This window comes from Bombus flavifrons, chromosome 10, assembly GCF_040668555.2.
Source record: "Bombus flavifrons isolate JBK064 chromosome 10, iyBomFlav1_principal, whole genome shotgun sequence".
Lineage (NCBI taxonomy): Eukaryota > Metazoa > Arthropoda > Insecta > Hymenoptera > Apidae > Bombus > Bombus flavifrons.
This window is the reverse complement of record NC_138451.1, coordinates 10530831-10555412: the sequence shown is the minus strand read 5'-3', so window position 1 is coordinate 10555412 and position 24582 is coordinate 10530831. Positions and strand designations below refer to the sequence as shown.

At 39.8% G+C, this 24582-nt stretch overlaps 2 protein-coding genes across 9 annotated transcripts in view; both read right to left on the bottom strand.

The window, feature by feature from the left end:
• Dop1R2 (dopamine receptor 2) overlaps nt 1-4156 on the bottom strand; it is an 84013-nt gene extending 79857 nt beyond the window's left edge. For 3 of the 7 annotated variants that reach the window (XR_011174156.1, XM_069121211.1, XM_069121216.1), the window contains exons 1-2: nt 2865-4156; nt 1476-2107 (exon numbers count right to left, since the gene is read on the bottom strand). The gene's annotated coding sequence lies outside the window, so the exon portion shown is untranslated. Of the gene's footprint in view, nt 1-1475; nt 2108-2535; nt 2774-2864 lie in introns of those variants that run through there. The other 4 variants (XM_069121212.1, XM_069121214.1, XM_069121213.1 and 1 more) reach the window with 4 other exon arrangements.
• A 16965-nt stretch (nt 4157-21121) lies between these two features.
• On the bottom strand, nt 21122-24061 carry Obp9 (odorant binding protein 9). 2 transcript variants are annotated; one of them, XM_069122652.1, is made up of 6 exons: nt 23824-24061; nt 23049-23331; nt 22906-22963; nt 22632-22826; nt 22340-22404; nt 21122-22268 (listed from the first exon to the last, which is right to left on the bottom strand). In XM_069122652.1, the coding sequence occupies exons 2-6, from the start codon at nt 23100-23102 to the stop codon at nt 22242-22244; spliced, it is 399 nt and encodes a 132-aa protein (XP_068978753.1). In that variant the 5' UTR covers nt 23103-23331; nt 23824-24061; the 3' UTR covers nt 21122-22241. The 2 variants fall into 2 exon arrangements, with proteins under 2 accessions (XP_068978753.1, XP_068978754.1); XM_069122653.1 differs by lacking the exon at nt 23824-24061 and having other exon boundaries at nt 23049-23785.
• Nucleotides 24062-24582: the final 521 nt, after the last annotated feature.

Here is a 24582-nt window from a genome sequence, read left to right as displayed (position 1 = left end):
GCGAGAGAAACACGATGAATTAAGAATTATACGTATTAGTTGCCACAGACTCGTAATATAAACCTTGTTGAGAAAATTTTGTACGAATCAGAAGCGACATTCGGTGAAGTTTAATAAACAAGAGTTAAATAAGGAGAAATACGATAGAAAGATTAATAATACGACTGCCAGAGTTGATTAACTGAGTGTTTCACGAGAGAGGATCAACGAAAGCCAGCACACTGAAAATTTCACATATCGAACGTCGTCATATGTCACGAAATCATTAATATTTATTTCCTATAAAAAGTTGAGAGTATGTATCTTCCCTGTTTGATACTAGAGATGGTAGAAATCTTGACGACAAAGAAGTGATTAATCTTCAAATTGTTAATTCCGAATTCTTCGCCATTTTATTACACTGTCATCGAGATAAAATAATGATCCAGAAACATAGTGGATATAAATGAGAAGAAATTTTAACGTACTACAGATAAGGATGAGATTTTTATAACATCGAATATATGAATTCTTTATGTATCTTAAGATTCCATAATCTTTACCTATGTTTTCGTAAGATTTCAAGCAAGATAAGGATTTTAAAAAATTTCAATAAATCCCAACTATTTCTCGGGTTGATCTTGCATTTTGCAAGAGGTCTAATATTTAGAAAAGATGGTGAATATTTACAGCAAATTCCGTTGAGAAATTATTGTTGAATGAACGTTTGTGCACGAGATTCCCTTAACCCGATTGGCGCTACGCCCACGATATTAGACTGATCCAAGCTAATGGAACCACGAAAACGATTTTCCCTATCGCTTCGTTATCAACGCTATCGTCGCAAAAAATCTGGAACGTCACCCTTAAGAGCACTCGTCGGTATGAAGCGTAAAAGATAGCATTCCTCTCTTTGGAGCGGCGAGCTTCTCCTCTCTCACGTGATTCACAGGCTTCGCGTTTCCTATCGGTTTCCCAATTCTTGGATAAAAGCCCCTGTCTCCTTTGCATAATGCAGTACAGGACCGAGACCACCGATAAAGATAGAATTATGCAAAGAAATAATGTTGTTTATCCAATATAATCTAGCCCGGAGATAATAGATCGCGATCGAACAGAGAACACGTCACGTCGCGTTAAATCGTGTTTCGCTAATCAACACAGTGTGATCTATGTAGTTTAACTCCGTATGATTTTCTACTCTTTCAGTGGCGTGGAATAGCGTGCGAATTCTCATTGTAATTCATCGGCAAGGGTTTCGTCCAAAGCGAAACGAGCCGTCGTTGGGGAAAAATGTCGTCGCGCCGCAAAGGGTTAACGGCACGCGAATAATTCAGAGGCTCCCTTGAACGATTCGCGTGAATCTCTGATCGAGGATAATCACGCAACGACAACGATCCGCGAGAACGTGCAATGAATGTTATCGCAAAATATCGGAAACCGAAAGTGAGAGAGCGTAAAGGAGAGAATCGGCCGAGAAAAAAAGATATTCTTACCTGACGTTGGAATCCCATGCACGCGTTTACAGCTTCGCCCAGCGTACAGAGCCTTCCGTGTGGTAGCCAGCAACCGTTACTTCTGCCACACGGATTTATCGTTCCTTAGGGTCCAATTAAGAGACTCACAATTAAACCCGAAAATAATTCAGTCCGGGCTAATCGGTCCTCCCATCCGTGGATACGTTCAATTTGGAACAGTTTACTTAGCACAGAGAAAACGCTAACACTGCAGTCACCGTAAATGGATGATCCTTAATTAACACGTGAAGCCGGCTGCATACATCCGCGTTTCGGTTTACTCTTCTCCCATGGTCGATCATTCACCAGAATAACGCGATAAACGAGAAACTGAATCAGCGTCTTGATTCGGCGATTAAATACACCATGTATAAACCCGTATAAGCCCCGTAGGGGATCGTTCCTTGGAGAGACAAGCGGAAAGAGCTTCACCACGAAGAGAACGAAGCTTCTTTCTCTTCCGTGATATCGATCGTAGCCAATCGATGCCTCCACGTTCGAAACAGTTTCGTGCTTCTCCCTCGATATTTTCCTTGTTCAGCGTCTCGTGCGTTCTCCCATCCTCTTTCCGACCGGTTCGTTGAACGATGCGTCGCGAACGTTTGTCCCCCCTTTAACAAACGTCGAATATTATGGAACGTGCGTGTTCGATCGGACGAACAACGAAACGACGAGCAGAGGATGGAAGGTGAAAAGGACGATTCTCTTTCATGGGAGGTGGGGGCGGGCATAAGAATGCGTTCTCGATATAAAGGCGCGCCAGGGAGTTGTTTCGAACGGAAACGAACGAGGGACGGAAGGAAATGTCCGGATTATCCGTCGACAAGATTCAGCTGGAAAATTCAGAGCGCGCGCGTCTGTTTCGGGTCTCGATCGGTCGCGCGCGCGACTCGCACGAGCAACGCTTCTACGCGTCGTTCCACGCCGGCAATCTTCGAAAGATAATTGACGTAAAGCTCGGGGAGAGGCAATTTTAGCCGCGTACCGGGGATTCCTTCGGGTAAATAGGATCCCACGAAAGGATGGCGGCGACGTTTACCCTTTTCAAGCTTAAGAAAGCTGATTCTCCGGGCGGTTGTTCCACAAAGCCCAGGTCCCGGCTTGGGAATCGAGGAAACAGAGTTTCTCGTTAACGAAGTTTAGCTATTTTGACGGCAAGCGGCGATACCGGTCGGTTTCGAATTGATCTGTTTTTTTTCTTTCTTTTAGTTTCTTTCGAACGCATCGTAGGCGGGTTAATTGGATGGCTAGCAAGAGTTTCCTCCTTCTCCCCCTCTCCCTCTCCCTCCCCCTCTCCAGCCCGAATTTCCGAACGATTCGTTTCATCAACTTATACCAGATCTATGTTCAATTCGATCCGGCGTTTACCTCTTCGATAGAAACTCCACCGGAAGAATCTTCGATCCATTTATTGGCTTCGCCTCTGAACAAATCCTCCGACCCTCTTGGCAAGCGGAACGCCTCGTATAACGAGAAAACAACGGAATTTCGCGGGCAAGTGGAAAACTTTTAATTAATCGAGGTTCGATCGCCGTTTACCGATAGATCGACCGGAATACAAGATACGTGTCCCTGTGTAAAACGAGCCTCGAGTTCTCGTTAAAATCGCCGGGGACAGCTATCAGACACCGTTGAACACCGACAGAAACTTTAATTCCTTCAAAGACCGAAGTATAAGTAGCTAACGAACAGTGACTCGTTAACGATTAATACTTAATGAACAGCCGTGGTCGTGTCCTCGAGTAACGTACCCTCGTCTCGAAACTTGCACGCGCGCGGGCTAATTTCCACCAATCTACCGGAAGAGTAAATTTACGTCTCGACAAACCGACTAACTACGATTCCAACAGATCGTCGTATGCAATTTGCAAGACGATGCTGATAACGGTCTATTTGTTTGCAATTAACGAAGTGGCACTAACATTCACAACGGGCTCGTAACGAAAAGGTCGATCCGTTGAATGGCTAATTAACTCCGAAGGTCGCTCACTTCGTATCGGAGAAGTTGCAAACCTGATAGCTTCCTTCCAGAAACACTTCTCCGGTAAGTCTTCCTACTTGCAACTTCCTCTGGAACAAAGGCATCTATCGTGCTTCAGTAGAAACGAGTGTCTTTCGAAAGTTTCTTCTCCTCTTCGAGGGGAACACTGAATCGGGACGTCGAACGAAACACGGAGACATGTGTATAGACATTGGCACTTCGAAGACGCGTTAATTACCGTGTAACTGTGGCACACGGCGGTTCCGGTGACTCAAGGTTGTCTTCCTCTGTACGACACGCACTTACGGTGGCCCTACGCTTGGCTGAATCTCGTCGACGAACGGAACGTCAGGATCGTCGTGCTCGTCGTCGTGATCCTTTCGTTGCCGTCGTCTTTGTCGGGGGGCCCGTACGAGCGATAGAGGATCATGATACCAAGAGACAACTTCCGGAGATACGGATGAACGCGCGATACAGGAACTCCTTCGAGAATTACTCTTCACAGGTATACTTTCACGGTTAATTGCAGTAAGAAACAAAAATGTAAAAGAATCAATGGAGAAACATAGAGACAGAGAGGGAGAGGGAAAGAAAGAGAGAGCTGGCCACTCGCGATTCTCGTCCTCGAGGGCGCCGGGACGTGTTTCGCGGTTTGAGAGGAGCGGACTGGTGCCGCCGCGTGGCCCCAAACCTATGTTCCCGTAGCGCGTGCGCTCCGCATTCAACGGCACCCTCGCCGCGACGCCCTTCCGATGCTCACGCACTTCTACCTACGTCCAGCCACTGTGCACAATCGTTGTGCACCGTTCGCAACTGCACGCATCCGCTTCACACACGCTCTTATCATTCGATCTATCTAGCAACGACGTTTAAAATTCCGGATTCGGCGAGTCCAGGATGGTCAATGGATTTTTCTCGATTTCAAGGGAGAATTGTTTCGATAGACGGAGGATAATAGCAGTGGTTGCATAAAGCATGAAGCTTCGAAGCAAATTGAAGCTGTCGCGACAGTCTGTGGCGGGAATCAAGAGCGAAAGCTTAAAGTATGTCTGGCAGAGATAGCGGGTATTTCGCCGAGAATGCTGGTCTTGCGGTCTTCCTCCAGCTCCACAACGACCCAACGTGACGCGTGTTTCCCCGACTAGCAAATTAGAAAATCAAATGCGATGATTCCGGATTCCCGACTACGAGGCGAAAGTGGGCGATGCATCGGAATATAAAAGAAGGTTGAAAGATCTGGCGAAAATGCGGCACGTATGACGTCTTGTTTGCAGGAGATATGTCTTGCGAGTTGCTATACGGTCGCCAGTCGGTACTTTGGCCTAGTTTCCGCTTATTTTGGAGTCGATAAGAGGGTCTTGTGCTTTGATGAATGGACGACGGATGAATTGGGGCATAGCTTTGAGTGAATCTCGCCGAATGAGGAAGGTGACATCGCTTGATGATTAATTCTAGCTTCGTTAAAAATGAACACACGTCGACTTGCAGCCGAACAAAAACTTTCAGTTTACTTTAACTTCGCTTTATATAGAAGGCAAGAAAGAAAGGCTGTAAGAAAGGTGAATCGTTTGCTTGGTTAACCTACGTTCGCGTTTATTACATTTAATTTCAGCTTTGTTAGGGAAAAACACGCGAAAGAGTGTGGCGGAACAAAATTTTTCGTTTTTGGTTTTTCGTTTTTCTTTTTCGTTTCATGTATAAACCGAGAAATGAAAGCTGTAAGAAATGTGAATCATTTGTTCAGTTAAACCACGTTTGAGTTTATTACATTTGATTCTAGCTTCGTTAAGGAAAAACACGTGACAAATTCTTTTCACTCGTTTTATTTCATATAGAGGCCAAGGGAAACATAGGACTAAAATATGTGTATCACTTATTTAATTAGTCCACATATAGTTCGCTATAATTGTTACACTATATCTAAGCCTAGCTTTATTAAGGATATACACACGTCGATGGACGCACAAAAATGTTAGTTTCTCTTTGGTTTTATGTATGTAGACGAAAGGCCAAGAAAAGTATAGGCAAGACGGATCATTTGCTCAGTTAACCCATGTTCATGTTCGCTATACAATTATGAAGCGCCTACTGCTTTACGACAGCTATTACGATCATTTTACGTCATCGTTATCCTTTACGCGGCTATTTGCCTCGTTAGAAGATCCCAGAAAAAATTTATGGAGCGCGTCGAGGGATATCGAAACCGAAACGTTTCCTTGTTAGCGTTTTATCAGATCCTTTGTCGCGACCGTTTCGCAGATCGTGCATAACAATATGGCCAACGCTAATGTATTTTAACTCTCTGCAGTCAGAATGCCAGCTAACGTGATTTATTTGATCCAAGAAACGTTGGTACAAATAAGCCGTTTATTCGCCAAATCGGTTAACTCCGTGAAAGAAAATGTAAAGAAAGTCGGAAAAATTATACAAGATAAGCATCGATCAAAGTGCCTTGGCGTTAAAATATAAAAGATATCCGAAAGTGGAGTTAGAATCAGTTTGATCTGTGAACAGTTTAGATATAGTTGATCGTGAAAGTATATGAATACGTACAGAAAGTTTTCATGGAAATGGTGGAATGCCAAATATGCTGGCACGATTTTTTCGGTTACGAAGATATCCAGTTTACGAGATTATTAAGCACGAACGTTGTATTCAAAAATATCTCCTTTCATCTCCAAGATATTGTCGTGTGATCGATTCATGTAACTCTTTTTGCGTTATATTCAGGAAGAAATCAAGCATGAAATAGGAAGACGAGGCCAAGGATTCTGATAATCAGCGACCTTTTTGATTCACTCCGCATTTAGAAACTCATAAAACAATTCGTTCTAAGAAGAGATTTATCGATATCAACATCTACAGCGAAATTCAGAGGGTGAATTTCTTTTTGTAATTACTCTTTCAAGTAATCATACGGGCATAGATTGTTTCCGAAGATATCAGACTTTAAAATATTATATTTTAGAATTATGAAATGTAAACCTAACGTGATAACGTTTCTTGACCATGGAAAACAAATGATCGTAAATCTTTTCCTCGTGAATTCATTTTTGAATTAGCAAGTTGATGGAAAGTAATGTTAAAATACCCCTAAATGGAAGCAGTTGCAAACGCTCGAACAAGAGGTCATAGAATAATTCAGCCCGCAGCGAAGTTAACAGCTACTACAAATATAATTATTCATTCCTTCTAATACATCCTTTGTTCTTTAACTTCCACGAAACAATTGCTTTTTACCTTGCAATAATCGTTTAACTTTATACTCACGAAACAATGGAAAACGGAATCAATTTATTTCATTTTATCCCTAGGGAAATTTTATTTCGCCCCTCAAAGTATACATGCGAAGTAGGGAGCCAAAGAGGAAGTTTCGCGTTTCACAAAGAAATAATAATCGTTGTTGGGAATTTTTTGTTGGAATTTAACCACGTCACTTGTCATTTTGGAGGTTTTGTCTCGTCGAGGAACGGGTTCGTGCTTATTTAATCAAGATTCTCAGTCCAGGCTAATTCCTTATCGCTCCGATTGCCTCGGTGTCGACTCGTTTACGTCCGGTTGGCCTGTGCATTCGGAATCTTGGCAGTCGCCTCCAAAACACATAGGTAGCTTCTCCTTACGCGTAGGACACGGCACTCTGTCTGGCATCATGGCGCCTGATAAGAAAAATTGTTTAGACTATCGTAGGAGTGTTGAATTTCAGATTGGCTTTTACTCAATATATTATAGTATAGTATAGCGTATAGAGAATATCTGTCATATATGGGAATAGATTGCTTATTTATATATTGTTGTGCCACAAATCTGGCTATTTACGTATATATCGAATTCATTAATTTTGATTATTTTAATTGGAACTATCTATCGGGTCTTTTACCATTCACTATTTTAACTGCGGCTATTTTACTTGTTTATTTATTTTGACGGGACATTTTCTATTACGGCGTTGAACATATAAATTCTTTACAGTCCAACGTTCCAGACGAGGATTGATCATTTTCTAACGGTGTGTCAGGTTTTATCCCATTCTTCTGTAAGTGCCCTTATGAACAGGTGTCACTCGATATTCGTACGAATTTCCACTTTCACTCTACATATATACAGCTGTTACATACGTAGAATTCAAAGAATTCTTTTCTCACTGATCGGTCGCCATCGTCACTGATACGATTTGGTTAATACGATGAAAAAGGCGGACCGAGATTAATCGATTAGCGATTCGACGAGGTTCCAGTTAACTCAGCCGGCTCGATACTCTGCGTAAATCGATTCTGGTTCCTTCAAGCTTTTGTCGAATTGGCTCGGACCTCGTGATGATTCGCGTAACTCCATTATCCTGGTGGCTAACTCGCGAACAGCTTGTTCAAAAGCTCGTTTGAATTAACATCTTGGCATCGGCGTCGACGAGCCTATCGGAGTTGCATAGCGCGCGAATTAATTCCTCCCTTTCCGGTGCTCCGATGTTATCGCTACGACGTTCCGTGGACAAACTTAAACAGCCTCGAGCTTTCTCCATGGGAATACAAAAGAAGCTGAGAAAACTTTCGACTTCGGCTGAGAGATTCCACAGTTGATTTTAATTGTAAAAAGGGATGGGAACGAAAATGTATGTTTGAAGTGGCAGGCCGGCGACCCAGAAACTTCGTTTCTTCTCCAAGAAACCGAGTCAGAGTTCCTTGTACGTTCTCTGAGAATTGCAGACAATTTTTGATACTAAGTCTTTGATCCTTATAAAACCAAGTCCTTCGCAAAAAGACGACGTGAACGTAAGGGAAAAGCTAATTTCCCCTTGGGTCCACCTGCGAACTATCCCTCTAGAAGGTCGTCTCCGAAAACGACGAAATGCTCAATTAGGAACACGATTTTGGCCGACGATTCCTCCGAATTTCAGCCAGAGAGACGGGCATTAACGGTGAATTTGTTGCAAATGTTACGGCACTTACCGGGCATTCCGACGGGATAACTCGCTATCGCCGGCTGGTCATAATCGTAGCCATAAGTGGGCACAGGTTTTTCAACCGGTCGATACCGAGTTTCCGATTCAGGGGCGCAGCAGTTTCCAACGCGGTTGCAACACACTCCATCGCAGCAGGTCCGCCTCCATGAACAGCAACTTCTGCTGGTGACATCGGACGGCCTATCATAAATAGCGAATGTTTCTATTATCTAGGAACCAGTTTTTCCACGTGGAAATGTCGCCCAGTATGGAAACATTCTACGTAAAATTCGTTTTACGAGGGAACTTGGGAAGAATTGGGGCGCTTATGACGAAAACGACCCTTGTCAAAGTTGTGGATTTTTTTATGTAAATTATAATGCGTTATAGTAGAAAGAAACGAGAAGAACAACGTGCGGAATCCGTGTTATGAAAAATGATCCATGACCTGAGTTATCGTGAGAATGAAAATTCTCGTGCGTTTCTTTGTGTGTTCGAACAATTAAAAGGGTAGGATCTAAATAGCGGTTTCTTTCATAGTTTGAACATTGTAAATACTTCGTTTTGGATATTTTATATATTTTTCCGTATTATGTTCATCCTGTACATGTTTGAATATTTCAATTTTTCACGAACGTATAAGTATCCACATTCTGCGATAAAAATTAGATCAAGGATCACTTTTGTTAGGAACCCTCCAATTGTAAGGAGAAGTAATCTCACGATCGAGGTGCCATGCTATTTCTTGATGGCATCACGCTATTTCTTGGTGGTGTCACGCTGCTGATAGTTGGACTGCCCCTTTCATAATATCTCGTGGTATCCGCCCCTTCCAGCAGCGGTTTGAAAGTTCTGAAAGTTTAAAAACGATTTACGATTTTCCAACAGAATGACGCATCGTAAAAATCGTCAATTTGGAAACATTTATTAAAAATTAATTCTAAGTTTAAAAATCCGAGGGCACCAATAATAATGAAATAAATCAAACAAAATGATCGCGGCGCGCTCCTCTACCAAATCGCCCATATAGTTTATAAAAGAAAAAAAGTATACCTGCAGTGGTCACACATTATACTCGAAGAATTTGGAGGTTCCCTAAAATCTCAATGACGCGTGCTGCCGGATAATTTCGATAGTAGTTGACTGCGTATGTTTGTACAAATTCATATTTTTATTAACTATAACTATAGAATTTAGACATATATATATATATATATATATATATATATATGTCTAAATTCTATAGTTATAGTTATATATATGGAGTGATATATATATATATATATATATATATATATATATATATATATATATATATATATATATATCATTGCTTCTATTATGTTTAATTTTCTATCTTCCAACTTTCCACACATGCATAAAAATCGCCAGGCTACTCATGCGTATGAGGTTAAGTAGTTTCGATAGTAACAGAGATGCACATAATCGTAAATACATATATCAAAGCATCGTTTATTGTTGAAGAAGTGACATTACATTGGTCGGTATAGAAACTCAGAATTTTTTTATTCATCTACAGGGAGATATCATTTACGATCTGCGCAACATTTCGAGGGAGCTTCCGGTTCCTTCTGCTTCGCTTTATCCTTGCAACAGCCGGACATGCAACACCCACCGGCTGCCTCTCTCGCTCTGAAAAACGACATGAATTTGCATCTTATTTGCCTAGGAATGGTAGAATTCGTAAAGTCAAAAGATGTCCTAATTCCAATAAATTCGCAGTAAACCTCCCCCGCTGTTTTTTTTTTTTTTTTTTATTTTTTATGCTACGGTTTCGCTTACCCGACATTTTCGAATTGCGAAAGTATATTTATAGTTTGTTACGTGAAGTACTTTCTGTCGATTCGTGTATCCGGGTGGAAAAAATTTACGATGGTGCGTCGCGTAAATTCAATGATTCCCTTTGGAACTATTACCGTGTACCTATATGGCCGCCGAGCCCGTCGCTTAACGCTTATAATGTTTACCGGTTGGCTCTTCCCCTCTGGAGCCAGCTCTTTCTTAAAGGCTTCCTTAGGAAGAAAACTCGGTTAGTTTTCTTGGCCACAGCATAATTTCTCCTTCGGTGGTGGCGATATACCTCTGGTACAACACCCTCCTTCCTCCTGCGGTCCCGCGCAGCATTTAGCTCCGCAACATCCGCCGATTGTCTTTTTCTCTCTGCACATTCAGTCGGGTAATTCGATTAAACGCACGACTTAAGTGTCCGATTAAACCACCGCTCTGCTGCCCCAAACTTCATTCTGTTTTTTAACCTATTTCATTCTTAAGATTCTAGATCTTATCTTTCTTTTTTTTTTTTTTTTTTTGTTTTGTTCCTTCATCTTTAATTTTCTCATGCTGGCGGCCATACAGGAAGCATTCATATAATATCGGAAGTACGATAAAATGTTGAAAATACTAATGGCTGCAATAACGATTAATAAATGAGACTTTCGATAGCCGAACTAATCAATCTCGTTTTACACGAAGACCTTAATTTTAGTAATCAGGTACATAATTAATATTCAACGTTTTAACGATTTACTCGAAGGACTTGTTTTCAATAATGTAAGCGATACAAATAATTGGAAATTTCAAGCCATATTTTGCAAGATGATGTTTGTAATTGTCATCTTTCTGTGCGTTTCAATTTATGAAGTTAATCAGCGTGGCTCCTGAGCGTATAAAATACTAACAGGCTGCGGATGTTTATGCAAATTCTTGTGGAGAATATGGAAATAGTAATGGAATAACAATAATTTTAAAAAATGGGACCTGAATAGAGGTTTCTTTGGCTTGATATTTCATACCACAAAAGTGTATATTTCAAAAATGTTACGATTCAACATAATTCAACCCTGTGCTAGAAAAACATCAAAACCGTAGTATCAGAGGGAAATTTCAAAAACTACGAAAATTACGAAAATAATGTTCGATCATTGTTTGCGACAGTGTATTCTTTTCGTGAACATTGTATGGAAAAAAGTAATTTTTTATAAGCTTCCAAATAAATTTTCGTTTTTGTTGAAAAGCTCGTTTGAGTTGTGTCACTTTTGAAATATAGTACACGCGAGATATATATTCGTATTATTTATATTGCGTACATTTCTACATCTCTAAATTTCCCATAAACACTCGCATTCTAGGAACAGCTACATTTTAAAAACTATTAAGGATATTAATAGAAAATATAGACATCGTACTTCTTCGAGCAACATCCACCGAAATCCTTTTCCTTGGCCTCGCCGTTCTTCTTCTCACCGCTGTGAACGTAACACACGAAAGTTTATTGCAACACGGAACTTTTGAAGGATCAAGGAATCTTAGAAAGATATATATATATATATACTAACTGGTCGCATTTGCACGTCACTTGTCCTGCGTATCCCTTTTGGCTCGTAACTTTTCTGTAGGACGAAAAGAGGCAGCTTAACTTTTTAGTTTTTACGCATTAAGTGGCTGTAAACAAATTCTGTCATTCTTAGAAAGTCAGAATGCAAGATAAGAGCCGACATTACTCGTGAAATCACCCTAATAGGTTTACAATCATTTTTCGATTAATTTCCAGACTTACGCGCAATGATCGCACATGATGGATTCGTTTGGTTTTCAAGACAAACTAAAGAAGATGACGAATTTGTGGAATAAGCCGTGAATTTTGAAGGTTTTGCGGGAAAAGGTCCAGCCGGAAATCGTAACACGAACAAACGCACTGCCGATCGAGCCTCTTCATCTTTTTCTGTTGGCAATCTGCTCGCCAATTGGCAGCCGCTCGATTTCGTCTCGGGTCACGTGCTCCACTCGAACGAACCTCCGCAATCAATTCAATTAAAATTGTCATACAGCGAAAAATTTGTATTGCTAAGCAAATACATCGTACGCGTTTCACGGAAATCAGTTACCTCGGAATAAGAGGCAATCACATTTACCATATGTCATATTTTACCGTCGAATACGGGGGAAAAATGCATTTTGTCGAATCGATATAAAAATCGTTGATCTTTCTCGAGGCCTCAAAATATGTAAATGATGAAAGAGAATCATTGAATGGCGGTACGTGGAGTTGTCGTTGAACCATGCAACGACGTACTCGAATCAATTTTCGGTATTATTGGGACGGTTCTGTGTATGCACGAACCGGTTGGTGAAGTATAGTTCTCGAGGATCTTGCGGTACATACGTATATTCCGTGTCCTGTACAGGATGTCCCAATATTTAACAGTCAGATTTTGTCAGTAGGGTAAATTACGGTTATTTGAGTCAAGCTAACAAGCAAAGCTCAGGATTAAAATTTGGCTGAGAATTTAGATGGAGGATTTTGGATAGAAGATTTTGCATGTAGGTGTTTTATACACTTTCGAGAATCGTTTGTTGACTAGCATTTTCTCCTAACACGTTAAAAAACATTCTATTTTTATTAATAAATATTTTCCCATCTGATTCCCATAAGGGATCGGATATTGGAGGATGGTTTCACCCCTTAAACTTGAAGTGTCGCTAGTAAAAAGAAGCGCGCTTTTGGCTGTTCTTTAAGCCTACAAAATTTCATCGAAACCGGAACAAAATTGCGGTTCTTGCTTGTAAATAAGTAATTTACCTCGTGATTCGTCAAATTCGGTTATGAACAATCGTTAAGCTCGTTATTACTGACGTGATGAACGATGTTATCGTTGCAATTATTTTATTACAGCCATAATTATTTACGAGGATATAATTCCTATCGATCGAAACGAAAGAAACTTGTTCAATGTTAATATCATCAGTCGTAATTATCATACTTGAGCCTGTACATACGTAGCGTGTGTATATTACTTTATTCTTGAAAGGTAAAGAACAGACGTACAAAGTTTGGCTGTTAAGACCTAGGACACCTTATGTAGCCCGATATGAACATTTTCGAACAGCTGACTACCGCGACTTTCATCCCTGAGAACCAGGTCACAAGGTTGAACCATTCGGTGTGAACCACTTGAGCGAATCTATTATTAAATTGCTTTTCACGGACCGATGAAATCTTTCGTAGCAAGAAAAGATACGAGTATGTCACGTGAACATCTTCTGGGAAACGTGACTTTCAAAAATCGATGGAAATTCGTAATTTACGAATGGTCGTTCGAACGCAATAAAATATTTTAATTACACGCAAATTGAAGATGTATGTACGTATACACGTGTGTATATAAATCTTTGCACGTGTGTACATGTATATTATTTTCCAGTTGGAATATGGTCGGATGAGAGGTAGAATGTTACGATATCGGGAAAGTGCAGCGAAACGTTTATACCAGATGGAATGAAACACGCGAAATAGCCGGCATGAGTGGAACCAAGTGGAAATACGAGCTCGACAAAAAGAGGCAATTACATTTTCGATGGTTTGCAGAGGTTGAATGAACGAGAGGGCATGAGTTTATGGGCATCGTTCGACGAACTTGAGAATTTCGCCGTTAAGTTTATGGCCCTATTTTCAGGGGCCGGTATCAGGTAAAATTCGCAATTTATGAACAATTTATGAACATTCACCCTGTCGTAATCGCGGTTGATTTGACAGATTAAGTATTTTTAGACACATTGTACAGTTTGTCGACGTCGAGAGTAGCGAATGATGCTGTTAGTATACTAAATCCTTATGTATTCATCGCTTGAGATTGAAAACGGGGAAAAAATGGGAGAGAAGAGGAATGGCAAGAAGGTGTGGGAAGGGTAGGAAAGAAAAAAAGAGGGAAAGAAAAGAAAGAAAGATGGAAGGGTGAAGAGCAAAAGAAGGAAACAAGAGGAAAAAGTATAGGAGAGAGCTAGAGGAAAAAAGGAAAGAATGGAAATGAGGTGTAACAAGGAATGGAAAAGGGAAGAAACTAATGGTAGGAGGGTCGAAAATAGAAATGAAAGGGAGAAAAACAAAATGGGGCAAGGGAAGAAAGGGAAGAGGTAGAAGAAAAAGGAAGGGTGGCGGCGACTAAGAGAAAGGAAGAATAGCAGAGACTAAGAAAAAGGAAAAGACGAAGAGAATCCGCCAAAATAGTAGTATATGTATGTTTGATCCTGCTTCTGTATGACAATGAATCGCTCCCCTTTATACAACACACCGAAACAAAACCAACAAATGCGTCTCAAAAAATCCCTAAACGAAAATACCCATAAAGTTACTTCTAAATCTTGGTGGATTCTAAAACGCTAGAATCCTGTGAATGGGAACTTTAGATGGCGCAAAATTAATGTTCACGATTTCCGACATGAAAATGTATATAACACGGATATACAAGCCCGCGCACATAGCAGGGTTCCTTCTTTCCGTTTCTCCTGGTTGTAAATTGCACGAATTATCGTCGCTTCATCGGACAACTCGCGAAACCGAATATCTCAACAATTAGAAAACATTGGGTCGAACTTCGCTTTTACCGTCGTTGTTGATCTCGAGTGGCGCACGGTTCGACTGTTTTCTCATAAATAAATTCACCGACCCCCTTTTCGGAGAATTTGTTTTAACAACGTTTTAAGAATACTCGTAAAATTTTCTTCGGAGTTTAGAGGGAAGAATCGCGAATGTTCGACCCCTCGTTTTATCGATACTTGTATATCGTAGTCGGGTCATAACCGAGCGGTATAATAAGCGAAATATTCTGGAAATTTTGGAGCTCTCGTTCGGGAAATGAGGTAAACACGATAATCGTGCTAGGATTAGATGGTCGTTCGTCATTAAGGGCGGCGGCTTAATGAGGCGTGGTCCCTTCATTAATAAAGTTTAAATTGAGCGTTGTAGTTGAGAAAAATTGTTAGGCAGTTAATTACCGGCGTGATAAAAGGACAGTCGCGTCCAGCGAGATTGAGAAACTTCCCGTACAATGGGGAGAATTTCATTTTCCCCTTCATTTTCCCCGACGATCTTCGACGTGGTCTTCCGCTGAATTACCTTCGAAGACACGTCGAACCTCCTCGAACTAAAATAATCTAGCCGATCGTAATTGAAGACAGAAACTTTACTTTTCTATTTTTTTTTTTTTTTCCAACGAATGCGCTTCGTTTCCGCAGGATCAAAGTGTCAACTGATTATTTTGCGCTCTGTTTGATATTTGTAGACAAATGTATCGATGGAAAATGTTTACAATTGCACGAATGACGCCTACGGGCGGTTTTGGTTTACGTCAAATGATTCGACTCCGGTTCAAACGTAACCGATAATCGAACGGATTCCCATCCAAGTGCGATTAAACACGTGTCATTGATGTAGATACATCATGATGTACTTCCATCGCGGGCAATTGACAAATGCATAATATTCGCATGAATGAAAAATCGAAATTCATTACAAGAATCGGGGTCGCACATGCGGTACTAATGAATCGTGTTTTTATCCAATTAGAATTAAATTCTAGTAAGTTGCAAAGTGAGAAAAAGAGATAGAAATTTGAACGTATAGTTATCATGGGAATATTTGAACATTTGTGAAATCATATTATGAATGTTATATGTTATACAAAATATATTAAAATTTCATCAGCGCTGTAATGAGACACGAGTAGGATGACTGTATTTGGTAAAGGTTAAAACAAAACCGAAAATGTACATATAGATATATATCGAAGTTACAAGATAGTTATTACAAACATATTATACATTTCACAATGTTTGCTAAAGTATTTGAACAGTTAAATGTGTATTACATTCATAAACCTCAATGTTTTATAGAGCAATCCTTAACAGTAATTGCTCGTTTAAGAGGATTATTTATATTATAAACTATTTTTTTTTTTTTTTACTTGAGAGACAAATCTGATACATATCAAGAATCGGTAGAGTGACATACAAATATTTATTCTTTAGATATACGACCCTAACCAACACCATTGACCAAGTCAAGAAAATCCCTGATTCTTTCGCCACATTTTTACCTACTGTCAGCTCCACGTCCCTTGCTTTTTCACCATAGTCAATTAGTCAATAGGAACCTTTCTGTAATTAGCCAAGACCAAACAAAAACACGTTGATCCATTCGTATCATTTTTTATTTTCACTTGCCCAAATGTTCATACACACACACACACATACACATACACAGTAATCGTTTTGCGAAGTACAATAAATCTTCAAGATGTTGAGAAAGTTACATTAGTATATCTTATATTAGTATATCTTCCGTGACGTATATTTTCAGATTGATTTCGATACCAGCGCGATCATGATATTCGAATCTCATTACGGTATTATTGAAATTTCAAAAGGTTTCATATAACACAGACATAATATATTCATAAAAGCTGTCCATGGCAAGTATTCAAATGAGTCACTGTCTAGTGGCGAAACTAGATAACGATACGAATCTTGCTTGGTTTTCCTACTCCATCTTCAACGTACGTACATGTACATTTGTAGATACATTTGTACATACTCTCATTCCAATTCTAGAACAGGACTAAGGGCAGAACAGGAGTCCGATATACGATCTCCCCGACCTTTGTGGAAAATTTGAAACTCAGAAAATACACAAAATGTGCATAATATGTAGGAGTATATAAATTATGCCAAAAACAGAGTACATACTCTCGTTCTAATTCTAGAACAGCACTAGAAACGTACAAAGTCCGATATATGATCTGCTCGACCTTTATAGGCAATTTGAAACTGAGAAAATACACAAAATGTGCATAATATGTAGGGATATATAGATTATGCAAAAAAAATAGGCTATTTATTATAATATTCAGTAAGCGAAGTATATCTCTCCCTAGATTTCATTTTCTTTTTTAATCGTGATTATAGAGATATAATTTTGTATATCTCTAATAAAATATCCATATATATATATAATAAACCCAATATATATCTAATAAAATAATAATATAATAAAATATCTGCAATGTAGAGACATAGAAACAAATTGCAGAAACAAATTAAACCAAGTACGTCGTGAATAGTCTAAAAGTCGATGTAAACTTCAAGTTAGAACAAACATGAAAAGATATTGAGAACGTTGACGCCGCGGCTATTGCGAGTTTTGAGCACGCGAACAGAATTTGAATATTTAATAAGAGGAAAACACTTGGATTTATTGAATTCTTTATGAAAATCATCGAAAGAAACACTTTGATTTTATTCTACTGATACAGGATGATGCTTGAAGTACTTCGTGATAACTAAAGAATGTAGCTCATAAAAGCCATCTCAAACCATTAGAAATAATAGAGGTCTTTTCAAAGGGCAATATAAAAATGGTAGAAGAGGGCACCGCAATAAGATTAACGACACAAAAAGGGACAATAAACTCATAATTTACAAAGGACAGAAAAAAGAAGAAATTAGACGGTGGGCAAAATTAAATGACCGCGATTAAACGATCAATTAGTCTTAATGAAATACACATGCACACATAAATAGACGGTGGGTCCGGACAGCGCTGAGAAAACGTCAGGCAATCGACGTAGTCGGGTGCGGCACATGAATTTATCGCGGAGTAAAAAGTGTGAACACATTGTTGGAAAGGCGCCAGGTAACGCCACCATCCCCGAATCGCCGGCGAATCGAATACCATGCTCCATTCTGACCGGCCATAAATTCCTTTTTTTCTAATTCTGTTCTTCGCACAAAGCAGGTTTACGACCAGACGTGACGCGTTCACCGTGTCACGGAAAGTTTCGCTCGACTTTTTCGCAGCTAATTGCAGGCTAGCGATTTCTTGACCATCTGTGGGACACGTAGTACGACGTATACGCTTTTCTTATCGATAACCAACCAGCCATAAATCATTATCAGACCGATAATTCTACTTTTTCTTTCTGGTAATCAAGGGGAACTTGGGAGGTAATTCCAGATGACTATTTTTTCCAGCAGCTATTAGCTATCGTATGTTATATCGTTACTTCGCGAATAGCGATAGACTATTCGAGAAAACAAAGATGATCGGAGAACGCTCCAGCGAACGATAAACTATGGTGGATTGATTCCATTCTTTTCGAATTACAGCGAAAATACGCTCACCAACTCGCAACAATCGATCCTTCGCGCGAAACGCTCGCGGTCCGAAACTTGAACATTTTCTGACGTTCCCAGGAACGATTATAATTTTCAGTAGCCATCGTGGCTGTAGCGACCACATCTTGGACAGTTGCAGAATTTCGCAGTTTGGAGATTCCCTCAGGACTCTCCGATACATGGTCTTTCAAATATTGAGCGTAATTCCCTTAGAATCGGGGATTATTTCTCTCGATTCCGTAAACATTGATCCATCTTAATCGACACGCCTGACCAAATCTTCGTCAACGTTTGCTATCAAGAATCCCTTGGTGATGCACGGAAAGCTCTTTTAGAGAATCATGACGATCGGATTCTGTCCTTTGATCGATCGTGTTTAACGACTGGGCTGGTTCCCGCGGGCGTCGAGAAGATGTTTTAAATAGCCGGTTACTGCCAAGTTTCTGCACTCTCACGGCCAACGACAGAGATAAACGAAGCCTTAATGCAACGTCATCGACTACCGACGGAAAACTCGGATATACTTGATGGCAGCGATGTGGCAAGGTTGATACAATTGGTCGATTGTTAAACATTCTTCAATCTTCGTTTAACACAACGAGTAATTAGTTCTTAGATGTACTTAGGGCTTACAAGAAGCAACCGTTCTTCCTTTGTAGAATTTCCAACTTATATTTTAAAAGTTCTGATTTTATTATGACTCGTCGGTTGAACTTCACTGCCGACGATTGTAGACGTTGGTTTCAAAAAAGTTGATGCAGATTGCAAAATGTGCGCGTAGGGAATTATAGTTCTAGTTACAGCTACAGTGACTACACAAAGTATCGTTACATACTCTTACTTTCTAACGAAAGGCTTTTTTATGGAGTTCTACGTTTCATTTTTGAAGTATCAGATTTTTTGAAGTCACACAATAGTACTATCAAATGGTACAAAATTTAAGAAACGTAATTGATGAGGATTTTTCAGTATTTCACGTTTTATTTTTAAATCTTACTGTATCACTTCCACCGAATATACGTTTCTCTCCGGTCGCTCGAATTTTCGAGCAGAGTCGAACAAAATTTTTTTCGGGTTTATGCCACAGACATCTGGATAAAAGGATAACGGAACGACGGGTATGAAGGGAAATGGCCGAACGCTCCTTTTCTCGACGACCGTGCACCGTCGAGCCGGAAAATTCGGTGAGCTCGGATTAATCCGGCCAACGAGGATTAGCGGCTAGATCCCTTAGATCACAGGGTTAGCTCGCCACCTAACTGTCTTTCTCGTACCGCCGCTTTAATAACGGTATTTTGTAAAGCAGACTCAATGTATCTGAAGCTGTGAACCTATCTGCAATCTTACATTCCGGGCGCAACCCCTGCAGGCTCCAGCTTGATTTTTCCGCAGTATTTTACACTCTACCCACGCAAAACTTGCAATTTTCTGAATATGACGCGCGAAAGACAATAAACAGCTCACGTTGGAAAATTCGCTTATTTTTCCGACGTTTATTAACATTGACTGGAAAAGTTATATCGTCGTTCATGAAACGAATGATTAACATTCCCTTGAACGCTTCTCCTCTTTTATAGTCGCTGTAAGTAGAATTTATCGTATTTATTGTACGATTTCCAAATTTTGAGTCTTAAACTCTTAATCCATCGAGGACCAAGCACACGCACAAAATAGTTGTCAATGTATAAATACTTTAATTTCTTTAAACTTGATAAAATCGTAGAATTGAAACGGAACAAATAGCGACGAAAGAAATATTTCGATAATTAAAATACTATAAAATAGATATCGATAAAAATTTACAAACGAGATTTTGCATTGACGCTTAATCCGTAAAAGAAAACGAGATTGGAGCATAAATATTCGAGATCCATAGTAGGATTAATTTAAGCACTTACGACAAAATCGATATTTCTACCTTTTATAGCGACCGCTCTTCCATTTTCCTCCATTAATTGCCGAAGAATAAATTGTTTTGTCAAAGTTATAGACCTCAACTCGACTCAAGAAAAGATAATTCCGAGAACTGTTAAGGGGTGTGTTCTGTAACTGTACACATACGCAACATCCTCCGGAAAGGATTCAAATCGTCGCATTGAAAAGCCCAATAGAAGAGAAGAAACAGGAGAACGCGTCGACTGGTGCATCATTATCTTTCGTCGTTTGCCTCGGGGTTGTTTAGCCTCTTCGCTTTTCGCAGTACTTTTGCCACTTATAACCCCCGTTCAGCAGCACCACCTTCTTTTTTCCCTACTAGAGTCACCCTTGCTCTTTCTCCTACGCGTGTTGTCCGCCTCCCTCGGTGTGTTATTTACCCCTTCCCGTGGCTGACGCCCACCGTTCCACGCCACCCCTTGGCCCCCGCGCCCTTTTCCGGCCGCGCGCACAGCTTAGGGATTGTTTTAATACCCCGATGGGGCAGAACTGTGTGACCTACTTCCACCACGGTGAATATAGACGCGACCTAAGCCACGTTTTCAGAAGTCGGTTAGAGGTACATTCACGTTGGTGGCCCGAACAAACTAGCCGTGTTTCTTTCGTACGTTGACTACATTACCGAAAATCCTATTAACGATAATTTTCTCTTAGGGAGAAACGAGTTTCGATGGTATCTTTCATCTGCTTGTTGAATGGCTGGCTTTATCGAAACTCGTTCAGATTAGTCGAGTTATCAATTTAGTGAATTATCAATTTAGTTATCTTATTTATATCACATAACTGTATTTAGTTCACTTTAAACAACCATCGTTTCCTGTTTAATTCACCGTAGATAGATCCATCTATCGATAAATTTATCGTATAGGGTAGAAATCGTTGGAAATCCTAATTTCTAATATTTCTGAATAAATAATCCTATAATAGTGTATATCCCTTATCCTATAATAGTATATAAGCCCTTTAAGTATCGAACCCTTCCTTTTTTTAACATCCTGTATGTGTGAAATGTTAATTACGATGTTAACGTCATAACTGATGTAGACGAAGTACACCAACGATACAGAGTCGAGTTTTGGCTTAGGCAACCAATATCAGACAAAGCTGGAAATCAGAATATTATCATAGACATAATTATTACCTAATCAACTGCTGTTTTGAGATTGTTAAATAACCGCAACATTTTGGTTGCTTACAGAAAGGTCAATACCGACCTGTAAGAGACATCGACGCGTAAACGAGGTTGTAGAATTACAGAGGCAAAGGTAAGAAAAATAGCATTGTCGAGGAAGTTAATTTCCGCCAGACGCCAATAACTCGGTGAATATGCTACATTGTCGGAAGTTTCGATCGTTCGCTGAATGATTTTCCTTCCGCGTTCCTGTAAGGAATAAACCTCATCCGCTAAGCCGATGAATACCTTAAGGGACGAAACTTTCTCGAAGTTTTGACAGTTTCGAAGAATTGAAGGAGTTGAATTCGCGTACGCGATTAACCCCTTTACGGTCATGCACGTATATAGCAAAAATAAATAAGGTTTCCACCGCAGCTAAGTTGGTACAGTAAATTCAAGGTCACACCCTAACGTTAGCATTCGAGCGTTAAAAATATAAGATGTAGCGATATAATTACAGAAGTATATATATCATTTGTATATAATCAAAAAACAATTACGCTGAGAAGGATAGTGCATCTTTAACCGATTAGATTGAGAAAAATCGTACGTTGAGGAATTAAGGCTATCGTTTTCTTCCCACCGTTTATCCCGTGCTACATCTCCAATTTTATTTAACGTTGAACCATGCATACAGCACTATTTCGTTCTTCTGTCTCTCATCGCACAATGATTACACGAAAGCGGAGTAATATCGTCTTCTTTTTTTTAATACTCGAGTATCTCCCTGCGGCTCTCCTGACGAGGGCTCTAGAGGAAAGGAACGCTCTGCAAAATCTGTAACGCGAATAGGAATGAATTCGTCTCTGTTAAACGAAGAAATTCTGAACAAATGAAAATGTATCTACCTCTGGGTGATGTCCTACGTAACATTTGATCATCTTGTAAGCCTTGTCGCAAGGATCGTCACTCTCTGAAAGTAGGTAATTCAATGTTAGAATCATAATAATTGCGCACGAATGATCATGACCCGGTTGAACAAATTACCGTCTCCTATTTTGAACAAAACTTTAGAATTTTCAGCGATCGTGTATGTGAAACATGTTTAGTGGAACGCTGTTAACCTAACAATCCTAAGAACTTAATATCCATCTACATAGCACAATTTACATGGAGGACGAAAACGCGTGAAATACTCACGAACAGATTTACACTTGTTAAACAATTTCTTGGACGAGTCTTGCATGCTTCGTGGTAGATGTCGAAGCGCCCTTTGCACATCTACCTCCGCGTTCTTATCTAAGATACCGTGCCTCATCATGAAGCACTTGAGGTAGCACTTTAAGTTTTGATCTTCCTGTTCCAAGTCTCCGGCTTTCATCCGTCTTAATGCGGCTGAAACGTTCAAAGAAAGATAGTAATACTTCATTACCGAAGCCTTTGGCTTCATAATTACAGATGCTGTACAGCATACCCCATGAAACCTTCGATTCTCTGCGACAGTCCTTCCTAATATCTGCCTTACCAAAATGCTAAAAAAGGACAGAAATAATTGACTGAAATTTTTGACAAAATTTTTATCATTGAATCTTCCTTTCTTAAAGTACAATCGCTTACCAACAAAATTAGGATCGTCGATAGAACGAGAAAGAAACGACAGTTTCTTAACATGTTTCTTCTGATGCTCTTGATTCGCAAGGAGCGATTTAAAACCACTTCGAACACCAACGCCTCAACTGGAACCTTATCAGCCCAATAGCCAGTTGTTACTCGACCATTCGTATAAATGTCAAGATTTACGTAGATCAAAATTATGTCGGGCAATTAATCAATAAATGGAACTCAAAGCAATTCGATAATCAATGGCAAACGTATCAATGAGTCTTACTAGCGTTGCATGCTAAAACAGATGTCAACTTGTCAAATTTACTTGTCCGTCCATCGTCGACATAATCGATCAGACATAGCAAATCGAGCCACGATAATTCAACCAAGGAAACGTTCGAGCAATGCATTAATCATAAGTTGTCTAAGGGTCAATCGGGATGCGCTAAGTATCGGAAATGGCGCGTGTCATACTAGAAAGATTCTAACATAAAGAAAAATCCGAGGATTTCCCTTTCCTTTTTTTCTTTCTGCCAAAAAGTCGGGGAAAGAAGAATTGAACGACAGCAAGTTTTTCTCCAAGGAAACCTCCAATCCCATGAATATTTCGGTATTCTGTCTGTCGCGACGCCGATCAATTCGTCTCGGGAACAAAAAGCTCACGAACTTTTTCCTAGCGACCGGCGTTGAGATACGTTTTCGATCAACCTAGATATTCCAAACGACCGGGAATATTCTATTCCCTGGAGCATCCCGTTTCTGGTTCCTTTCGTTAAGAATTTCTTACCTTTTCCCTCACTTCGGAAACTGGCGAATCATCGTCAATTTCTTGACGATTGATCTTGTCCTGCCAGATGTTCCATAAATATTATGCTCTGCCTGTTGAAAGGTAGCAGCAATATTTAACCTTGCGACAGTTTATCTTAAGTAGACACGTCACGTACTGAACAGTACCGAGCAAGTGTCGGAGAGAAACTCGAATACGACACGATTACATATTGAAACTTACAATTAGTCTACTATAATAGTATTTACGCTTACTATTGCATGAATAGTTAGCTCTTGTTCTCTTCGTCTCTATATAAAGTTGTATTTTGTCCAACATCTAAATTAGAAGAAATATTGCGTTTCTATTACGCTAGAGTTGTTGCTAATTATCTAGAAAACTACCGTCATCTTGGATTTCGATGATTCTACTAATATGGTGTAGAAGTCAACATATCGGGCAAAGTTTTCCTTTGCATGTTACAACCTCACGCCTAATCCAATCCTATATAAACTATGAACAAAAGATAAAAATTGTCTCCGGGTTAGGTGCTATTTTATCCAGTCACCGTGAGACAGCCGGCAACCCATTATGCTAACGCATACGCTGTCACGGACACACAATAATAGGTAGAATAATATATTCTACAATGTTATAGTGTTACTGACAGTCTTTTACAAATACCTCGCAAACTGTTGAGAACATACAACAATATATAGCATATGTGTAACTCGCATACAGTGTTATGCAGACAAAAATACATAGTGCCATTTAAAAAGA

Coding starts and splice junctions, on each gene's coding strand:
- Obp9 (XM_069122652.1), bottom strand. CDS start 23,102: ATGTTAAGAAACTGTCGTTTCTTTCTCGTTCTATCGACGATCCTAATT. Junction 22,405..22,631: donor TAACAAGTGTAAATCTGTTC/GTGAGTATTTCA, acceptor ACCTACTTTCAG/AGAGTGACGATCCTTGCGAC. Junction 22,269..22,339: donor ACGTAGGACATCACCCAGAG/GTAGATACATTT, acceptor TTCGCGTTACAG/ATTTTGCAGAGCGTTCCTTT.